This window comes from Bombina bombina, chromosome 2 (genome assembly GCF_027579735.1).
Source record: "Bombina bombina isolate aBomBom1 chromosome 2, aBomBom1.pri, whole genome shotgun sequence".
NCBI classification, from domain to species: Eukaryota; Metazoa; Chordata; class Amphibia; order Anura; family Bombinatoridae; genus Bombina; species Bombina bombina.
This window is the reverse complement of record NC_069500.1, coordinates 398236675-398254036: the sequence shown is the minus strand read 5'-3', so window position 1 is coordinate 398254036 and position 17362 is coordinate 398236675. Positions and strand designations below refer to the sequence as shown.

At 38.9% G+C, this 17362-nt stretch overlaps 1 protein-coding gene across 4 annotated transcripts in view; it reads right to left on the bottom strand.

Annotated features, from left to right (window-relative positions):
• The window catches only part of LOC128648915 (E1A-binding protein p400), a 459430-nt gene that overhangs the window by 389926 nt on the left and 52142 nt on the right, over positions 1 to 17362 (bottom strand). For all 4 annotated transcript variants that reach the window (XM_053701869.1, XM_053701871.1, XM_053701873.1 and 1 more), the window contains 6 exons: positions 14642 to 14778; positions 14349 to 14535; positions 13842 to 14008; positions 13460 to 13629; positions 1994 to 2182; positions 879 to 1043 (listed from right to left, as the gene is read on the bottom strand). In XM_053701869.1, coding sequence (XP_053557844.1) covers positions 879 to 1043; positions 1994 to 2182; positions 13460 to 13629; positions 13842 to 14008; positions 14349 to 14535; positions 14642 to 14778 — 1015 coding nt within the window. The remainder of the gene's footprint in view (positions 1 to 878; positions 1044 to 1993; positions 2183 to 13459; positions 13630 to 13841; positions 14009 to 14348; positions 14536 to 14641; positions 14779 to 17362) is intronic.

Here is a 17362-nt window from a genome sequence, read left to right as displayed (position 1 = left end):
AAAGTTATGTAATAGGCTTAAAGCTGTGAGTGATTTCCAACCCCAGATCACCGACCTTTTGATTACTGTCCTATTTTTGGAGTGTCAGGAGAGGTGGTATAGCAGTTGTGTCCCGCAACATGCAAAACTCCTTTTCATCCAATAGGCAGTTTTTTTTAACACATAAAAAAAGCGCATAGTAAAAAATTGCACGTACAAGATAAAAAGTATAATATGCAAATAGTGAAGAATATCACTGTGTACTCATCCGCAAGTGTAGGACCGTCTTGTGTCGCATAGATCTCCTACTGTATGCACTAGTCCAACAGGTAATTAACTCTCAAAGGCTGATGTGCGACTTGCATTGGTAGAGGTACACATAACCTCAACGCGTTTCATCTGGTGACACCCAGACTTTCTCAAGAGGTGTCACCAGATGAAACGCGTTGAGGTTACGTGAGAGTCAATTACCTGTTGGACTAGTGCATACAGTAGGAGATCTATCCGACACAAGACGGTCCTACACTTGCGGGGAAGGAGTACACAGTGATATTCTTCACTATTTGCATATTATAGTTTTTATCTTGTACGTGCATTTTTTACTATGCGCTTTTTTATGTGTTAAATAAAACGGTTTACCCTTAGAGGTGCTTTGGGCGCTTGTGTCTCTTCTCTCTCTCTCTATATATATATATATATATATATACATACATACATACACACACATTATATATACATATATTTATATAAAAACAACAACTAATGACAATATAAAATGGCTACAACTTTACAACAGGTTTTGTAGGTAGTTAGAGGACCTATTACTAACAGGGGTTTTCATATTCATGCTGTCTAGTTACCCACAACAAATTCTGGAATGGTATGCCATACTAGATTACCTTGCAGCTGAAGTGGCTGGCCTGTAGTGAGCTGCCGCAGCTGGCTCTGGGACAGGGTGAATTTATTCCCTTGGAACTGCAGAGTGACAGGGGTTTCAGGCTGAGCTATCCGACCTTGTGCTCCTCCTGCACTAGCCAGCTGAGCTATTTTTACCACCTCACCACCTTTGGAAAGAAAATATAGGACAGCAAATTTGACATTTGTACCCTTTAATTACTGGAACAGGAGACATAGCTGAAGTTAAGACTGAGAAACACAAGTTACAGAAAAAGTAGCGTTAAACAAGCATACATTGCCCCTAGGACTCATGACATAACAGGGGCTTCCTCTTTTCACACAGACTGATTTCAATAAGGATGAGGTTGTAGGTGGGCGTGACAAATACCAAATGAGAAAGAATGGCCATTCAGTAGCATTACGCTTTATACTGGTCCCAAATTCAGACATTAAATCTATACCTATACTATACATACATCTATGTCTACACATTTTTTTCAATCTTAAATACTGTATAGACTGTAGGAACTATGACTTCCTGTCAATCACTATTTTTATACATATTTTATGCTCCTTAGGTTCATTTACCTCAAGACACACAATTTTTACTGAGTTGTAAACGATACACAAAGAACCTTATTCATGCACACAGTTATAAATAAGTAGAGTGATTATTGCTTACAACAATATATGTAATTATTTATTTTCATTCACTGCATAAAAGCTTAAAGGGACACTGAACCCAATTTTTTTTCTTCCAGGATTCAGATAGAGCATGACATTTTAAGCAATTTTCTAATTTACTTCTATTATCAATTTTTCTGCGTTGTCTTGCTATCTTTATTTTAAAAGCAGGAATGTAAATCTTAGCAGCCAGCCCATTTTAGGTTCAGCACCATGGATAGCGCTTGCTTATTGGAGGATTACATTTACATGCATCACATTCCTACTTTTTAAATAAAAATAGCAAGAGAACGAAGACAAATTGATAATAGGAGTAAATTAGAAAGTTGCTTAAAATTGCATGCTCTACCTGATTCATGAAAGAAAAAATTTTGGGTTTAGTGTTCCTTTAAATGCATTTCAGGGGGAGGGAGAGGTATAAGGAAACACTCACTTGGCAGCCGGGCCTGAGAGCTGAGCACCAGCCTCGGAGACATAACACTTTGCTGAACAGTTTGAGCAGGATTTTGGGAATGAGGCTGAGTCAGCTGTCTCATGGGAGCTGCTGTTGTGAAAGTCGCTGGAGCTTGTGGCCTGGGGGCCGCCAGTGTGACATGAGAGGTTTGACTTTGGGTGGTGGGAGCTGAAAATGACACCATTACATAGGTACAAAGTTTATATATCAGAATAGCATTTATTTTTTAATACAAAGCATAGCTAAAAAAAAAATATTTTTAACTTAGGAAAAAATATAAATATGTATATCAAAACAATCAAACATTTCTATTGCCACATGGCAGATTTGTCAAGTGATCTAGGGTAGCCATATAAACATCAAACGTTTTGTGTCTTGAAAAAGATTACCCTTTACATTACGCATTTTGCTTTAATCAGCAATAAAAAGACAATCCAAAACATGATCTAAAATGAGAAATTAAAGGCATAATAAACACCTTGTAGCCAAGACATTTCTGTCAAACCTTTTCAAACAAATTTATATAATATCTGCAACGTTAGTTTTCCAATAGCTCCGACCACTATTTGCCTTACTTAGAGGAGCCAATCTTGACTTGCTCAGCAAAAGCTATCACACATACTACAAGTACTTTAGCTAATATATTTGCAGGTCAAAAACACTTCCGTTGGGGGGGCGGAGCCAGCACTGAAACTGAGCGGTCGCAAGCTTGTATAGCTCCGGCTATTTCCTACTTATAAATACACATTTGACCGTTTAGTTCAGTTTAAATTACTGAAAACAGTGTGGCCAAGGATTTAAGTAACTCGGCTAAGAAGACTTAAGCCTTGAAGGCATTTCCAGATAGCGAGATTTTACATAATGGCGGCAAGTAATCTGGCGGAACAAGATTGGCCCAAAATGGAACTTCTGAGCCTTACCTTTTTAGAGGCATTACACAACCTATTGTATGATCATTTTTCTAGTCTCGAGAGGAGCATAATGACGGTGCGAGAAAGTACTGTGAGTACGGATATGCGACACAATACACAGCGTACCTTGCCGATAGTGCTGGAAACCGCTTCAGACCTGAAGCCTAAGGAAGGACCGATTGATTGGGTAATAGTTGAATTGGCTCAACCCGAACTTGAGCAGGTTGTGACTGCAGCTGCAGTGCTAGGAATCGCTTCTAACTTGGATTCGCAGCGACAGCCAACTACGGCCGACACGACTGTACATGTCGGGCAACAGGGGCATAGAGGAGACAGCATTGTGTCCACCACAAGGTCTTATGTTCCGGTGCACCTGAAAGCGACGAGTCCCAATATACAGATTGAGCATGTCTGGGAGGCCTTACATCTGGCAGGAAATCTGCAACTTTGTGAATGTATGCAGGTAGATGCCTTAGCTTTCATACTTGTTGATAAGGGGCGAAGCGGGCCGCAAGTAACGTTGCTCTTTCCTCCTTTTGGAGTACTTGCTCCCCTGTTCCTCCCAAAGAGTCACAGATCAACAGACTATTTTGGAATAATTCTTTGCCGAACTGCCAACATCCAGAGGATACATACATCGGCTTCACAAACATGGAAAAAGGGTGAGGGTTAGAACTCTGGGCATCTACGTGACTGAACTGGGTCAAATATGGCCATATGTCATTTTATTTATATGTTATGCATCACCCTAGTTAAATGTTCTATAAAAGTATAAGGTTGACTGGGAGCCCATACACAAGTAATGCGCTGCTGGTTTCGAGTGAGGCTATTGGTTTTTTAGTTCAGGCAGTCACTATGCATGTCATGTTCTTGTTAAATGAGCCAGTTGCAGCAATTTTGGCTATGCTAGTCTGCATTAACATAGTTTTAGCTACTCCGCTCAGTTTTGTTGTCCTATGAATCTGGCAATTACAACCTGATTAAGAAATGTAGTCTTCTAGTTTGACTTTTAATCAGAATTATAACTAGCAGTTTATTACTATACATTTGATAATGCATAGAATGTAAGGGGATTCTCTTAATGTAACTAGATGACTGTACTGTTTGTTGGGTTCATGGGCACATCCTTAACTCACTAGACTTTATTTAACCAGTATACCTCCAGTCTTAATTACTATATTACAATGTATATGCAATATGTTGGGTCTTTGGAAGATTCCCCTTAAATATGCTAATGTGAGTTGCCGTGCTGCTATCGGCCGAAGCAGCATGGCTTTAAAAGATTTAGTACAAGGGCGTATCTCTATGGCTTAGTTAAATCTGGTACACTCCTTTCCTTTACTCTCTCATATGGCCAGTAAATGCGCCTTTCTCGGACTGTAGGTGTGGAGGAGTATGGTAATTGTTATTTAATGTTAAGACAATGCTAGCGTTTGTCTATAGTTAGCGTGATTTTTGAAGACTGCAGCCCTACACTCCCGTGTATATAGTTTGTTGGTAACTTATCTACATTTCGAAATGTTATAAACTCACAGTTTGGCAAGACATTATTTGTGGTTTGCTCCCATCTTACCTAAAGTTATTTGCCTAGAATATATATATTAATTTTACCTACTCGTAAACAGTTACAAGTGCCTCTTCCTCCACGCTGTTTACTAACTATGATCTGGGCAATATTATTGTGTTGAACCCCTCATGTACAACTTCATTACCAGATGGATAATTTTTATCTTATTAAGTGTTTTGAGGGGGTTTACTATGCAGGCATCATCCTAGCATTTAATTGATGTCCCCATAGCAACCATTGGATTTTTGGCTGCCAACACATGGTATATGCTTGATATCCCTTACTTCACATATATTAGCTCTACACAAATAGTTCTCTACCTGATCTTATATATTTATATTGTGCTGGTTCACCATACCTGTCTATAGCCGGTACCTAACATTTAAAAATTCAACTTACCACCTTCCCCCCCCCCCATAATATACCTCCTAATTTAGGAGGTCTAACTACGCGGCTCATCTAGCCTATGCCGCAACCTAATCACTGTTTATTAATAATCCCTGCGGTTCTGTATGATGTTGACCTTGTTTATCATATTTAGTGTTGCAGGATTGCTCGAGTTTCTAGCATAATTCTACCTATATATTTTATCATACTATTTACATAAGCTTACAAACCCAAATGTGACCATTCAAACTGCTAGTTCTAATCTATGTAAAATAGAGAAAAAGAGGTTCCAGTTTTTTCCATTAGATTCATTCTTGTTGGGAATTTTATCCTTCTGTGTATATGGAAGTCGGCATTTTGAAATGTAATATGTATGTTTGCTTTCATGATATGTCGTTTCTTATAAGTTGTATTGTTTTCGCACAACCTCAATAAAAATTATAAAAAAAAACAAACAAAAAAAAAACACTTCCGTTGGAGTTTTAGGTGGCGTTAACTACTAACAAAATACTGGGCTTTTTTGAATGACAAAAATGAAATGATTGTCCCTTAATCAGAAAAAAAACTCACGGTAAAGGCTAACCATCTGAAAATAATTGAAAGGACCAAAAGTGTAAAAACCAAATGCTCTTATGTGTTGAACCATGTCATTATTGTACAATTATTTCTTGTGGATATAATTATGAGGTTTAACCCCTGTAAATGGGTTAAATGCATAGTTAAATTCCACTCAAGAGGAGCAATTTATTGCCGGGCCCAAATGAATACATCTGGTGAGCCAATGACAAAAAGCATATAGTATAGTAACCAAACACAAGCCAGTCCATCAGCAGTGCACTGCTGCCCTGAGCGTACCTAGATATGCCAAGAGAACTAAGTAAATTTGATAAAAGAAGTACTTTGAAAAGACTCTTAAAATTCCATGCGCTTTCTAAACCATCAAAGTTTTGACATATAGGGCCAGATTACAAGTGGAGCGCTATTAATAGCTTGTGAGATAGGACAATTTTGCGTCCTCTTATGCGCACGTTAAAGAACATTTGTATTACAAGTGAAAGTATATACAAAAACAGGTATAACAAAGACAAGGCAGCATGCAAGTTGTACACATTTCCTTGTGTGAATAATATTAATATCTGAAATAAAACCCATATTAGATTAATAGTATTCTTGCATGTTACCTGTCGCTAAAAGCTATAAGTGATTACATTTTTTACTTCCCTTGCTCCTTGTTTGTCTTTTTGTCAATTGTCACTATCATTTTAAATTTTCCCTATACCAGTTTCAAGATCTCCTAAAGGAACAGTAAACAACTTATAATTACAAAACATATATGTTGTGTTTCTATAGAACATATAAGCCAAATCTAAACATTTTTAAAACGGTTTGCTGCAACTGTTTATCAATAGCCAAACTCCACCACTTTTTCCCTTATATGGGCTTGAATCTGCACACAATGCTAGCCATAGTTTTAATGTTAGTATAAAATACATTGTTTTGTAGTTGTCAATTAAAGCCAATTAGGGAAATATATGTAGCAAGTTCTGGAAATTAGACAATTTACAATTTTCAGAGCAAAAACTACATGAAAATGGGCCAAAATAAATAACAAAAGTATACTGCAAAATTGTTTCAGTACACATAGCTAAACATATATAAGATACCATAAGGCACCTACTGTTCCTTTAAGTGCCTGTCACCTTTATCTTCTCTCTTTCTTAACTGTTTCTCTCTCGTCACACTCATTCTAGTTTTTCCCTAAATCGGTTTCCAGAGTAGTTACAGAACATCTGATGGAACAGTTTTCAATGGTGAACAAGCCTGTAGTTCATGGGCATCTACCCCTTCTTTATATTGTCATTGTGGGAAACTAGCATATGTATTAACTTGTACTTTTCTGATTGAGTGCATAACAATCTTCTTGAGTGTAAAATATGCAGCATGAAGTATTTATTAAGCAATCATTTATAAATTGTATGTGTATATACAAACGCGTACACATACTCACACAAATGTATTAGAACAAATCAACGCACATCCTAATGCAACATTTTTTACTTGCTTATGCATACAAATCCTTCCAAAAATGACTATCACCCCAACTACAAGTCCTAACCAATCTCAGTAGTGAGAAAAACTGCAAGCTTTAGCTTGCACTGTGCTTTGTCACTGGTGGCACAATGTAGTGCATTCAGTTAAAGGGACAGTAAACCTTAAAAATAATGTTATATAATTCTGCACATAGTGCAGAATTATATAACATTATTTAAGTGCTATAGTTATAAATGCCTTTTTTCCCTTTTAAGATTTTAAAAATATGGCGCTTTTACAGACCCGCTCTCTGCTGAGCGGGTCTGTTTTTTTTACTCAGCACATCGGGCCAGCAGAGCAGGAGCGAGCTGCACTTAGTCTTATGGCGCAGTCGGGCCGGGCTGTGACTATACAACTGGCCCAACGCGCTGAGTAAAAAAAAACAGACCCGCTCAGAAGAGCGGGTCTGTAAAAGAGCCATATTTTTTAAAATATTAAAAAGGGAAAAATGGCATTTATAACTATAGCACTTAAAAAATGTTATATAATTCTGCACTATGTGCAGAATTATATAACATTAATTTTAAGGTTTACGGACCCTTTAATTTTAATGGTGCCAACCTTTGGTTATTCACTAGTTTTGCAATTGCTGCACACAAGGTAAGGACAACTATAACAGTATTTCTTTCTAATGACACGGTGAGTCCACGGATCATCTAATTACTATTGGGAATATCACTCCTGCCCAGCAGGAGGGGGCAAAGAGCACCACAGCAATATTAAATATAACAGGGGGGCGTGTCTGACCATCGGCTAAGATGGCTGCTTCTTAATTCTAGCTGATCAAGGGGGAAGATAAAACCGCTGTTTACTTCTCCATATTCCATGAATCAAGTTTTTATTTACAGAGTTTATTGAAAGGGAATATCTGTGGAATCGATCTATACTACTTTCAACTAGCTTGCAGCCCAGCATGTAGTGCGCAGTGGAGGCCTGACTACGGCTTGGAACTTCATCTACCCCCCCAGTATTCTGCTTATTCAGCATATCCAGTCACTTGAACTGATACAAACCAAAGAACTTATTGCATAGAATCACATCTGCTATTCTCAATCGGAGATTGATTTACACCAGAGTGCTATAACCGGTCTAAGGTATATAGGGACACTATTTCAAGCGTCACCAAGATGGAGTCAGAAGTACAGACATGGGAAGAAGACATCTGCGACATACTAGATGCGCACTTCAAGGAGCTGATTCAGCAAATAAGACATTGCTTCTCTGAAGCGACAGACTAACAGAAGTGGATTGTAAATGGCGCTAATCCTGTCGTCACACTAGAGGAGGCATCGGGCAGATATAATATGGAGGCTGGCGCAGCTATAGAGCCAGCTGAGATTTTTATACCCAACACTGCGAGCAATATCGCAGCGACTGACCTACAAGATCTAGAGTTTGGGAGCCCAGAGCACCAAACGAGGTGTGCGGTTACCACGGAGTGCGGCAAAGTTACCCAGGAGATCCAAAATGGGCTAACTAAAAATCCTATGCATACACCGGCTTTTCTTGCCCGGAGAGACCCTGCTGAAAGACAACCAGAAGCTCATGACAGGCTACGAGGCATCAGAAGCGGCTCATTTGGTCTAAAACTTTGCTACTTCATAGTTCTTATGAATGACACTTTGCTTCTACTGGGGACTTTCACCCGCAAGACACAGGTCAGCCCAGGGACATCTATTCGAAAAAGAGGAATCGGTTAGTATACAAAGAACTGACATTTAATGGCCAGTGACCCCTGGACAGGATATACTATCAAAATAGTCTGGGACACAGAAGGCATCCATGTATTAAGTAATGACGGTCTAGAGACCTGAACCTTCAGTTTTTTATATCCATTGCTGTATTATGGGCCTTTGCAACCTGACATCTATAACTTATTAACCAGAGACTGCATTGCCCTCAGGAAGGGTGTTTGAACGGTGTTAGCCTAAATTTTTCACCTATTCCATAGGTTTATACTAGTTGACGGGGACGCGGAAAACTGCATGCTATGTCAAATAACTCCTTCCAACTAGAGTGTTGTTAATGAGAGTACTAATGTGGGTTGCTTTACAGTTATTAACAATGTACCCTTAATACATGACTAACCATTTAGTTACTCCTATGCAATAGTTAATATTACTAGATATAATCTGTTTATAAGCAATATTCCTATACTAGTTTATATAGTGAAAGTCTATATGAGGGGATAAGGGCTTAAGCCTTTCTCTAGCAGTTAGCTATTTGATGTTCAAATATGGGGTATCTTTCTATTTTATAAAATTCTTAGTAAGTAATAAGCTAAGCCTAAATAGGGAATATCAGAGCTTTGAGCAGGACTATATATAGTTTAAGTTATATCTTTTATCATTAGATGCCCTCTCCCTCAGCATATAAGGTAATGTGAGATTTCCATATTAGAATGTGATTCATCCCCATAGATCTATCTCATGTAGTGTAAAAATAAGACCATATACCACCATATTTGTTTCTCCCGTATTGATGAGACCATGCCCCATATACATCAAATGTACTTAAAGTACATTCGTTTACGACCAGCGGCTTACATTTAGGGTCCAAAAGTGGCCCATTTTGTTATTTTCTTTGTTTCCCCTAAAATTCCCTATAAGGCCTTACATTCTTTTCAGGAGGTCCAAGAGAGGCCTCTCCTTTCCATAGAGGGAAACCATTGTTTGTGACTTTATACTATATTCCAAGGGGACTCTCCTTAAACTGAAAATCTGAGGTTAATTTATATTTGTACCATTGAGCGATTAACTGTCTACATTTTGTGACGATTATTATGTAGATATGTGCATGATCGAAAAATTTGTTTCAGTTCGGATCGATTCAGAGTTTTTCGAATTTCGTTTCGTATCGATTCAAATTCGGAAAACTTTGAATGAATTTGTTTCTGATTCATTCGGATTCGAAAAAATTCGGCTGGATTCGGTTCGGAAATACGGAATTTCGTTATGTGTGCTGTGTATTAGACTAGTATTATGTACTGTATATTAGGTGTAACCCATAGCAGAGTGATATAACCTAATATACTGTACAATACTAGTGTAATCCATGGCCATCCGAATTTACTGAATAAATCCGAACTAATTCGGATTTATTCGGTAAATTCGGCAGTATTTTAATTCGGTTCGATCCGAATCTCCGAATCGATCCGAATTGCACATATCTATTATTATGTATATTGTATAGTGTCTGTTATTTACCGAATGTGAATGGTACTTTGTAACGTTTGAATATAACTCAATAAAAAAATCTTTTAAAAAAAAAAAAATATATCACCTCCCTTCCTTCCCACCCCAGTCATTCTCTTTGCCTATGTTAGAGCAAGGAAGTGGTAAAGTTTAGGTGTCTGGAAGATTCTTCAATCAAGATTTTATTATTTTTTTTAACAGTACAAGCTTGTGCTGTTTTTCTACTAGGGTGTATCCCCGAGGGGAGAAATTTAACTGCTGTTACAGCCTGTGTCTTACAAGTGACAGACCTTGTGTACAACGCTCCGGTTTGAGTCCGGAATCCATCTGGCTCCAGTTTTTCCATCAGGGCAGGTAGGCACCTCAGCTAGAGCTAGCTAAGGTGTAGAGACTGTCTGGGGTTATTAAAGTATTTTTGATACAACAGTAGACTAAAGTTTTTTCTGTAAAAATAAAGCAGTTTCCTTTATTATATTTAAAGAAACAGTAACGTTTTTTTTTTGTGTGTGTGATCTTGTGATTAAAAATTTAGTGCTTTTATTTTATAATTTTGGGTTAAGATGGACCAGGAGACTTTGCAAGATGTTACATGTACTTTATGTTTGGATGCTAATGTTGAACCACCAATCCCTTTTTGTTCCTCATGAATTGAGAGAACATTAAATTATAGGGATAGACTTTTTGATTCTGAGCCAACATTGTTTAGGAAGGATGCTGTTCAGGAGTCTTCTGACAATGTTCGAGATATACCACAGCTTTCTCCTCAGGTGTCCCAAATACTATCGTCCACACATACAGTGCCCTGCGCTTCCTCTCAAGCTCCGCCTGGAGTGACCTTGCAAGACATCGCTTCCCTCATGTCTTCTGCGGTATCTGATGCGTTGTCTGCTTTTCACATGCTGCAGGGAAAGCGCAAGAGGAAATGTAAAGAATCAGTGCGTAAGGTTTCTGACATGGTTTAAGCTGGAACACCTCCGTTTACTATTGAGGTGGTTTTGGCTACCTTGGACGACTCCGACACTACTGTCGTAATCAACCTTAAGAAATCTAGTAAACTTAACAAGTATTTTGATGTACCTTCCATGGTGGAGATTTATCCCGTACCAGATCGGGCTACAGAGATTATTGCTAGGGAATGGGAGAGACCGGGTATCCCTTTTTCTCCATCCCCTATTTTTAAGAAGATGTTTCCTATTGCTGACTCTAACAAGGAGTCTTGGCAGACGGTCCCCAAGGTGGAAGGGGCAATTTCCACCTTAGCTAAGAGAACCACTATTCCCATAGAGGATAGCTGTTCTTTTAAAGTTCCTATGGATAAGAAGTTGGAGGGGTTGCTCAAAAAGTTGTATGTACACCAGGGCTTACAATGGCAACCTGCGGTGTGTATTGCTACCGTCACTAGTGCGGCAGCATATAGGTTTGATGCGTTGTCTGATTCTATTCAGACAGACACTCCATCCGGAAGTGTTTTCCAGCTTGATTCTCAAATAGGGACAGCCGGAACTGGATCTCATGGCATCTCGGCAGAATGCAAAGCTCCCGAGGTACGGGTTGAGGTCAAGGGATCCTCAGGCTGTACTGATAGACGCTCTGGCGGTACCTTGGAATTTCAGTCTCGCATACCTATTTCCTCCGTTCGCTCTCCTTCCTTGGGTCATTGCTCGAATCAAACAGAAGAGGGCATGGTGATCCTCATCGCACCAGCGTGGCCTCGCAGGATCTGGTATGCAGACCTAGTGGAGATGTCATCTCTTCCACCTTGGAGACTTCCATTGAGGAAGGACCTTCTACTTCAAGGGCCCTCTCTTCATCCAAATCTAGTTTCTCTGAAGCTGACTGCTTGGAGAATGAACGCTTAAAGGACTAGTCAACACTGTAGATTTGCATAATCAACAAATGCAAGATAACAAGACAATGCAATAGTACTTTAATAGTACTAGCAATAGTCTGAATTTTAAATGAGTAATAGATTTTTTTTTCTGACAATTTTAAAAGTTATGTCTTTTTCCTCTCTTGGTCAGGATCAGGCCTGTGTTTAAGCAGGTTACTCCTCCCTGGAGTCTTAACCTTGTTCTTAAAGTTCTTCAGAAGGCTCCTTTTGAGCCTATGCATACCTTAGATATTAAATTGTTATCGTGGAAGGTTTTGCTTCTTGTTACTATTTCATCTGCTCGCAGAGTTTCAGAGCTCTCGGCATTACAGTATGAGTCTCCTTACTTTATTTTTCATTCGGAAAAGGTAGTTTTGCGTACTGAGTTAGGGTTTTTCCCTAAAGTGGTTTCAGATCGGAACATTAATCAGGAGATTGTTGTTCCTTCTTTATGTCCTAACCCTTCTTCTCATAAGGAACGTCTCCTGCACAACCTAGACTTGGTGCGTGCTTTGAAATTCTATTTACAGGCGACTAAGGATTTTCGCCAGTCGTCTGCTCTGTTTGTGGTTTTCTCTGTAAAACTTAAGGGGCAGAAAGCTACGGCTACTTCTCTTTCCTTGTGGCTGAAGAGTATCATTCGCTTGGCCTATGAAACTGCTGGACAGCAGCCTCCTGAGAGAGTTACGGCTCATTCTACGAGGGCTGTTTCCTCTTCCTGGGCATTCAAAAACAAAGCTTCTGTGGAACAGATTTGCAAGGCTGCAACTTGGTCCTCTCTACACACTTTTTCCAAATTCTATAAATTTGATACTTTTGCCTCGGCTGAGGCTTTCTTTGGGAGAAAGGTTCTTCAAGCAGTGGTGCCTTCTGTTTAGGTTCCCTGTCTTGTCCCTCCCTTATCTGTGTCCTCTAGCTTGGGTATTGATTCCCAATAGTAATTAGATGATCCGTGGACTCACCGTGTCATTAGAAAGAAAATGAAATTTATGCTTATCTGATAAATTTATTTATTTCTTGACATGGTGAGTCCACGGCCCGCCCGGTTTTTAAGACAGGTTTTTTTGTTATGTTATAAACCTCAGGCACCTCTGCACCTTGTTGCTTCCTTTCGTTCCTTTTACTTCGGTCGAATGACTGGGGTGGGAAGGAAGGGAGGTGATAGTTAAGAGCTTTGCTGTGGTGCTCTTTGCTGCCTCCTGCTGGACAGGAGTGATATTCCCAATAGTAATTAGGTGATCCGTGGACTCACCGTGTCAAGAAAGAAATACATTTATCAGGTAAGCATAAATTTATTTTTTTCTTTAACATTATTAAAAATGACGTTTGATTTAAGAAAAAAAAAAGAAAAGAAAAAAGAAGACAACTAATCTAATACGTTAATTCTATGTTTGTACAGAATATTTGTAATGCAAACAATGATACCTCTGGTCCCCTGAAGCACTGTAGGTGTGGTCACTGATGGCTTTTTGACTTGCCCTTGTTGAGTAACCGTGGTTGTAGTAGTTGTGGTTGATGGGCGTGTTGCAGATGGGGTTTGGAAGGTTATAGTCCGCCCCTCAGGCTTTTGGCCATATAAAACAGGCTCAAACAACCTGCAATTTTAGCACAGTTAAAACTAATAAATAAATATATATCTGACAATGGTTCTATGCGACTCAGGTTCATTAATGAGTCAGGTGAAAAAAAAAAAATAGAAAATTTATATATTATCATATAGAAGCAAGATGAAGGGTTACCAAGAAGCAACTAACAAACAGACTTATTGGTCACTGGTATTTGATTACGAATATATAATAATCCATACTTGCTGGGTTTGATTTTCACTTTGTTTGGTCTTGGTGCTGGATCAGAAGAGGCGTAGATCTCCTGAATCAGCTTCCTGGTCACTTTCTGTTTGGGAAGAACTTGGGCTTCATATCGTGTCATCTTATTCTCAATGCCAAGCAGGTCAAACAAGGATAGGTCTGCTTCCTAGCAAGTATAACAGACAGAATTACATGTATGCATATGTATTTCCAAACAAATGATCTTAAAAAAACAAACAAAACAAAAACATAAAAATTAAGAAATTAAAGATAATAAAATTGACATTCATATACACAAATAATCAAAAGTACAAATTTTCATAAAAGGGTTCTGAAATGTATTCAAGCCACCTTCACATCCATTTTCTCCTTGTTTAGACTTTGCAATAAATAATCCACCATGTGTAGTTTAACCTTTTCATATGACGGAAATACAAGACAACCATACAACATCCTAAAGCATTTCCGCCAGGCTGAGTGTACCACAACATTGTCTCATTGCACACCTTCCAAGGGTCATATTCCAGTGCTCTCAATGCCAGTGAAGCAGTCATATACTGGAGGGCCTCACACACATAGGAAAAATAGGCAGGACGAGGATTCACTAGCTCAGGGTGGTTACAGATCCGTTGTAGCTGCATCAGAACATGAAGCACACTGACAAAATGCCCTCCCTTCAAAGCATCCTGAGTCCTGTCAACCAAAACAAATACACTATTATTACTCTGGTTTTTAATCAGCACCATGTAGAACACATTTACAGTTGCATACCCCAAATCATAATACATTGTATACATACCCTGGCTGCATCATAACATCCTCATAGAGGGTTCTCTGTCGGTTTGACAACTGACATTTTAAGACATGCTCAGATTTCTTGTTTAGCTGCTTTTCTACATCTCTCTTGGACCGACGCAATATGAAAGGCTGTGTTGACTTTCAGAGAAAAAGGGAAGAAAAACATATTTGTTATAAATGTTCTGGAAAAGAACTTAAGAATACTCAGACTTTTTAACGATGTAATAAAAAATAACAAAAAAACAAACTGACAAAATAAGCTAACTACTGGATGAACATCTGATCAGGACAAAATTGTTTTTATAAAAAAAAAAAAAAAATAGTAGTCTCATTTCAGTGTACAAGGTATTGCATAGAAAAAGAAATCCAATTTGTAACATACAATTTGCTGCCCTCATATGAGGCAGTCATAAATTGGGCTAATCCTAATTTCCAATTGCAGAAAAGTAACAGTTAAAGTTCTAGAACAAGCAGAATTTGTTAAATGGATACTGAAGTCAAAATTAAAGTTTTACCATTCAGATAAAGAATGCAGTTTAAAAAAACTTGCAATATACTTCCATTATCAAAATGTGCACATTATTATTATTATTATATGTACACTTTCTGATGCTCCAGCTCCTACTCACCATGTGCAAAAGCCCACAGTATATACGTATATACATTTTGTAATTCGCTGATGAAAAAAAAGTACCTTTATGTAAAATAAGTGGCTCCGGCCTCCCACTGCAAAAGTTTTTTTTTTTTTTTTTTTTTTTTCAATGAGGTGAGGTTTCTACTTCTTAGGCAATAGTCGCACGGAACAGTTTCATATGCTAGCACGGCTATTGGCTAAGAGAAGGAAGCGTCACCTCATTGGGGGGGAAAACCCCATAAGTTATGCTTACCAGATAATTTAATTTCCTTCTGTATAAGGAGAGTCCACGGCTTCATTCCTTACTGTTGGGAAATACTGAACCTGGCCACTAGGAGGAGGCAAAGACACCCCAGCCAAAGGCTTAAATACCTCTCCCACTTCCCACATCCCCCAGTCATTCTGCCAAGGGAACAAGGAACAGTAGGAGAAATATCAAGGTATAAAAGGTGCCGGAAGAAAAATATAACTTTGGGGGCCGTGGACGGCTTCATTCCTTACTGTTGGGAAACTTATATACCCAAGCTCCAGAGGATACTGAATGATAACTGGAGGGACAAAAAGAGAGGCAGAACCTAATCTGAGGGCACCTCAGCTTGCAAAACCTCTCCTGAAGGCTGCTTTAGCAGAAGCAAAAACATCAAACTTGTAAAATTTAGAAAAAGTATGTAAGGAGGACCAGGTAGCCGCCTTACAAATCTGATCCATAGAGGCCTCTTTCTTAAAGGCCCAAGAGGAAGCCACTGCTCTAGTAGAATGAGCCGTAATTCTCTGAGGAGGCTTATGTCCCGCTGTCTCATAAGCTAAGCAGATAGCACCCCTTAACCAAAAAGACAAGGAAGTCGCAGAGACCTTCTGCCCCTAACGCTTCCCAGAATAGGCATAAACAAGGAAGGAGTTTGTCTAAAATCCTTAGTAGCCTGAAGATAGAACTTAAAGGCTCGAACCACGTCCAAATTATGAAGCAAACGTTCCTTCAAAGAAGAAGGATTAGGACACAAGGAAGGAACCACAATCTCTTGATTGATGTTGCGCTCTGACATGACCTTAGGAAGAAACCCTAACTTAGTACGTAGGACAACCTTATCAGAATGAAACACCAGATAAGGAGGCTCACATTGCAAGGCAACAATCTCAGATACTCTGCGCGCAGAAGCAATAGCCAGTAGAAAAAGAACCTTACAGGATAACAACTTAAAGGGACAGTCTAGGCCAAAATAAACTTTCATGATTCAGATAGAGCAAGTCATTTTAAACAATTTTCCAATTTACTTTTATCACCAATTTTGCTTTGTTCTCTTGGTATTCTTAGTTGAAAGCTTAACCTAGGAGGTTCATATGCTAATTTCTTAGACCTTGAAGCCCACCTCTTTTCAGATGCATTTTAACAGTTTTCTTGTATTTCATATTGATAACACTGTGCTCGTGCACGTGAAGTTATCTGGGAGCAGGCACTGATTGGCTAGACTGCAAGACTGTCAAAAGAACTGAAAAAAGGGGCAGTTTGCAGAGGCTTAGATACAAGATTATCACAGAGGTTAAAAGTGTATTAGTATAACTGTGTTGGTTATGCAAAACTGGGGAATGGGTAATAAAGGGATTATCTATCTTTTAAAACAATAAAAATTCTGGTGTAGACTGTCCCTTTAATGTCAATTTCATGCATAGGCTCAAACGGAGCCCGCTGCAAAACCTTAACAAGATTCAGACTCCAGGGAGGATCAGGCGTGCTACGGGAAGCTGCATGTGTTGAGGGAGATGACTGATGAGTATGCACAACACGGGACGGCTACTCCTTAGAGGTGCACGGCTCAGTGGTACTAAAGATGTTAACCTACTTAGACATAATAACTTTGTTGATGCATGTGGAACATAGTTGAGAGGGCAGGCATACTCACAATATACACAGGTATTACTATTTGGAATAGAGGGAGTACCCTCAAGCATATCAGAATCCTCCATAGCTTGCGCTAATGACAGTAGGACACAGAATAAAATTATATTTTTATTTCTCACAAAAACGTTTATACTCCCAATGGCTGGGGCACTCACCACCTCCTAGACCCAGGCAAAACAGAGAAAAACATA